Raw genomic sequence first — 5000 nt, 5'->3', positions numbered from 1 at the left:
AGTTCTGATTTCGGCTTCCGTAACAAAAAGGTCAATTTCCTTTGCAGGTTATAGTTACAATCACATTTCATAAATAGCTGCTTAATAGGAGTAGGTGAAAAATCATAAAAACAGTCGTGTGCTAATGAAAGCGATGTGTATTCGTACAAGCAATAGTCCATTTTACAGTTGTATGCTTAGCTACCTAGCCTATGAAGGAAAGTGAGGCTGGAGTTGACCTTGTTTTGATAGAAACCTCACTACTTTTCCTATCTAAATTCTTACTAATTAGCATGACAACAACATCATTAACATACGAAAAGGAGGGAGGTCTGTATCATAACAAGGTCAACACCAGCCTCACTTTCATTTAAAGGCCAGGTAACTAAGCACACAACTGTAAATAGGTCTATTAATAGTAAACCAGTTGCTTCGGGCTAGGACCTTGGTCGCTAGGTGTATACCAATCCAGGTTGTAGATGGTCTTAGGGGCACATACGTGTATTTTCTCCGGCATATCAAAGAGCGATTTGCCACAGGAGCCCCATAAAACCAAACCACAAGTGACCGATGGTAAAATTAACCCAAGAAGATTCAATTTTTTGCGTGAAAGACTTAATTAACTCCTTAACGTGAACGTTCCAATTAAGATCACTGTCAAACTGAACGCCGAAGCACCTTAGTTGACTTGACTTGATTGACGACACTGGTCCCTAATGACACTGCTTGCAATGGCCCAACAAACTGGCCTCGCATTAAAATCATACACTCGGTCTTACCGCAGTGGGGTATGAGGCGACTACGGCAGCACCACTCATACAACTTCTGGAGGACGCTACAACCTTGTCAGGAGATCACTCAGCCACGTAGATGGTCGTATCGTCCGCATACATGTGAATTTCGCATTCTCTAACTCCAGCTATGTCAGGTAGATCATTGCAAAACAATGAAAACAGAGTAGGTCCCAAAACAGATCCCTGCGGCACCCCAAACTTCCCCGGTAAGGTTTCGGACGGGAATCCATTTATGACTGTAACTTGGGAGCGGTCAGCTAAGTAATCCTTGATCCAGCACAATAGGTCGCCTGCAGCGCGGACTGCTTGCTACATCTTGTATATGTGTAAAACTTTGGGAGAGACTAGTAACTAGATTAAGAACAATGTTCTTAACAAATAAATGTAATATGAGCAGGGTAAGCTGGCTTGTTTAATTGTTTGTTTAAAATTTGTTCAACCGTCACTGTATCATACGAAACGTCAAGTTAAAATAAGTTTTGATATGTTTATCACCGCAGTTTGTTTATTGTTTTAGATTTAGTTACGTTGTAACACGAGACAACGTTGTCACGTTGTGACAAAAGAATCTCAAGACTGCAGCATTTAACCAAAATGTTTGTGATTAGAATGCGTAGATCCGCCACAGTCAGGTGAGACACTTTATGAAAAATACATAGCGTTGCGGTAGACTGACGAGGTCAAAATAGACCATCTTACAGTCGTGTGCTTAGTCACCTGGCCTTTTGAATGAAGGTGAGGCTGGAATTGACCTTGCTTTGATAGAAACCTCACTGCTTTTCTTACGTAAATGATGTTGTTCTCATGCTAATTAGTAGGAATTTATTTATTCAGCCGCGTTCACACGCATTGTATTCTTAAAGGAGTGAGTCTTTGACGTCATTTTCTCCTTGATCCAAAATATTAAAGATAGTAATGGCGAACCATTAAATCGGAAAATTTCAGTTAAAATAAACGAGTGTCTTTTTGAAATCAAGGCTTAAAACTTTGGTCACTTAGTGTTTCGTTAACATATAGTTTTAAAAATCGATTTTTTGCTCATAATGTCATGTTTTCTTCGTAATGTAGTGGTGTCGGAAATTGCGTGATTATATAATGTAACAAAATAATTAGTTGTTGACAGATGCCTTTTGCATAGGAGTCAGTGTAGAAGGAGAGGAGAGTTTCGAAACGGAGAAAAAGGGGAGAAAGAAATATTGTAGGCAAGCGAGTTTGATTTTGTTCTCTTAATAATAAACCAGTTTACAACAGTTGGTAGAGAAAAGTGCAGCGGAATCACGAGGCCTTGGGCCTTGAGTCTTGTTTAACCCTTTAACTCAGGAGTGATCAGTATGTAAATTCTCCTCACAATTCCCATTAAATGTCAATCGTACGAGTATTGAGAACGAAGATTATTATCAGCTTAAATGGTGTGATCTTGATATAACACTCAACAAAGAAATCTATGGTACTAGTTAGGAGAATGAACGTTTCGATCTTGAGCATGAAAGGGACAAGCTTGGATTTTGTTCTCTCTTTCTTTTTTTCTTGTTTAGTGCTGTGCAGAAAATCAGCGAGAAGTACCCTGGCCTCATTGAAATACCCAAAGAGGATGGTTTCACATCGCTTCATCTGGCAGCGTTCAACAGTCACGTTGAAATTGCTCGATGCCTTCTCTTATCGGTAAGTCATTTAATATTGGACTTTTGGAGTTGCAATGTTTGTATGTGGATGCTTTCAAATATAATTTATTTATTACCACAGTAATGTATGAGTAAAACGTTGGTAGTGAAAATCGTCACGTCACGTCACGTCACGTCACGAAGTCACGTCACGAAGTGCCACCTCGCCTTCGGCGAATGAAAACCGGAGTACATGTACCCGGAGAAAAACCTCTCAGAGCAACGAGAGAACCACCAACAAACTCAACCCACATATGACGCCCGGAACGGGAGTCGAACCCGGGCCACATTGAAAAGGAGCCGGAAGTGTTGGTGCAGTGGTGAGAGCACTCGCCTCCCACCAATGTGGCTTGGGTTCGATTTCCAGACTCGGCGTCATAGGTGGGGTGAGTTTTTTGGTTCTCTACTCGACACCGAGAGGTTTTTCTGCGGGTATTCCGGTTTTCCCCTCCACAAAAAACCAATACTTGATTTGATCTTGTGCTAAATCCATTGGCGCTTAAATAAATTATTATTATTATTAATTTAATAAATTTTAAATAACAAGCAATCAAACACGTTTCCTTGAGTTAAGACAAAGTGCAAGCCTGCGAGCCATGCGAATGATAAGATTAAAGTAATGTTGATACCTAACCCTAACCTTTCTGTAGACTTAATTTACTTTAGGCTTAGTATTCTAAATCTAAGCGTGGTAAAGCTGATGTAAAGTGACTCTTACACGTGGCTCACGTGGCTTTTAGATTTACCAGCGAGACTTAAGCAGTAGCTTTAAATAATGGCCGAAGCAACCCAAAGCTCAGTAAGCTAACCCTAAACCTTATTTAGGCTCAACTTAGACTGAATTTAGCCTCAATTTTCGGAATCTAAGGGCGCTTTCCTTTTGTCAGAACTTGCCTGCCAGACCCATCAGTTTGCAAAGAAAATGCACGAATGTGAAGGAACTCTTGCAAGAAAATCCCTCTCATTCTTCTGGAGGAGTAAATAACATCCTGGAAGTATGTTAAATTTGAAGGCGTTTTAGAGCAAGGCCTTCCAAATGCCCGGTCTGGTCGGTTCTGTCAAATGGAAAGCTTCCTAAGCCTAAAAAAAATGATTTAATGTGCCTCGCATGTATGACTCGCAGTGCTCGCTGGCTCTCACAACCCCGTCCGTTTCTTTGACTTTTGGCTGAATGCGAATTTCAGCTTGAAGTTGGCCGTTTGCCGAAGCGTGTTGCTAAGACTCTCAATAGGCCAGTTTCGTATTCTAACGGTTGGACTGGATCTAGCATGAAATGGAGGCTAATGCGGGCAAATTAATTTGCATTTAAAAAGGTTTGCCCGCATTAGCCTCCATTTCATGCTAGATCCAGTCCAGCCGTGAGAATTCGACAGTGGTCTATTGTGAGCTATAAGACCACGGACATTGATTTGGATGTTGGACGTTTTCAGGGCCATTGTGACATTAATTTACGAAACACTAGAGGACAAACAGCTTTGTCGCTCGCAATAAGTGAAGCATTCACAGATATGATCGAGTTACTCATCGAGCACGGCGCCGATGTGAACGCTGATGACAACGATGGAGACACGCCGCTTCATTTGGCAGTGATACACCAAGCCATGGGTGCCGCTGGAATAAGAGGGGTAAGGGAACGCTTTTGCAATGGTGATCACACTACTGAGACACGAAGTATGGTCTTCTCTTACTTTCTGATGGTGGCTTCCAGACCCAGGCATCTTTATCGGCAATGCAAGTGACTATTATAGATGCAAGCTCATTTCAATTAGAATCTCTGTACGGTGTGGCCAATTTACATTATCAACTCCGTTGATAAAACCAAATTTTTGTGTACTACTTCCCCACCGACGCAGCACCACAGTTTCTTTAGAAACTACCCCTTCATTCATTTCAATAAGAGTAACGAACTTAATTCCGCTTGTTTAGTTCGTTTCATTTGAATTTCGACGTTTGGCCGGCCCAGTGGTTAGGGCGCTTTTCTTGAGATCCGGAGATCGGTAATGTAGCAGCTCTCGTAACGTACTATTGTTTGATATTTTTAAGTCTAAGTCTTTGTTTCAATTGTTTAGTCTTTTGTTATTGGCTTGGGTATCGAGTCAATCACATTATACGTTACAAGACCTGCTGCGTGACTCCCAGAGATCCCGGGTTCAAGACCCATTCTGACCACTCGGTGAATTTGTTCCTTGTAGTCCCTGGTTCAACTTCACAGCTGCACTTGTAAATAGCCAACTGGTTTGCCTCCGGCCAGTTGGGATTCTTAACAGTTGTTGTTGTTGTTGTTGTTGTTGTTATGTTGTTTCATGGATTCCGTTTCATTGGCCCTGAAAAGCCCTTATGGGGAGTGGTCAATTAAGTAAATATGCGTGTATGTATGATCACGCCACATTCGTCTTTTTAATATTTTTGCCCAAAAAAAGGAATTACTTTCTCTTATCCACATGGGAAAAAAACATGTTTAAAGAAACCACAAAGCTTTTTTTTGCTCAAAATCGTCTGTTATGCTCATCTAAGTTGCCTTGATTTGTTCTCGCTTCCATTATTGCAGCTTTTGCAAGAGTTGGGA

At 41.2% G+C, this 5000-nt stretch overlaps 1 protein-coding gene across 1 annotated transcript in view; it reads left to right on the top strand.

Moving 5' to 3' along the window:
• The window catches only part of LOC138003448 (E3 ubiquitin-protein ligase MIB2-like), a 39053-nt gene that overhangs the window by 25135 nt on the left and 8918 nt on the right, over positions 1-5000 (top strand). Inside the window, exons 13-15 of the mRNA XM_068849523.1 lie at positions 2309-2435; positions 3865-4059; positions 4983-5000. The exon at positions 4983-5000 is cut by the window's right edge and continues 179 nt beyond it. Of these exons, the coding sequence (XP_068705624.1) occupies positions 2309-2435; positions 3865-4059; positions 4983-5000 (340 nt within the window). The remainder of the gene's footprint in view (positions 1-2308; positions 2436-3864; positions 4060-4982) is intronic.

This window comes from Montipora foliosa, chromosome 5 (genome assembly GCF_036669935.1).
Source record: "Montipora foliosa isolate CH-2021 chromosome 5, ASM3666993v2, whole genome shotgun sequence".
Taxonomy (NCBI): Eukaryota; Metazoa; Cnidaria; class Anthozoa; order Scleractinia; family Acroporidae; genus Montipora; species Montipora foliosa.
This window is presented reverse-complemented; position numbering and strand designations above follow the sequence as displayed.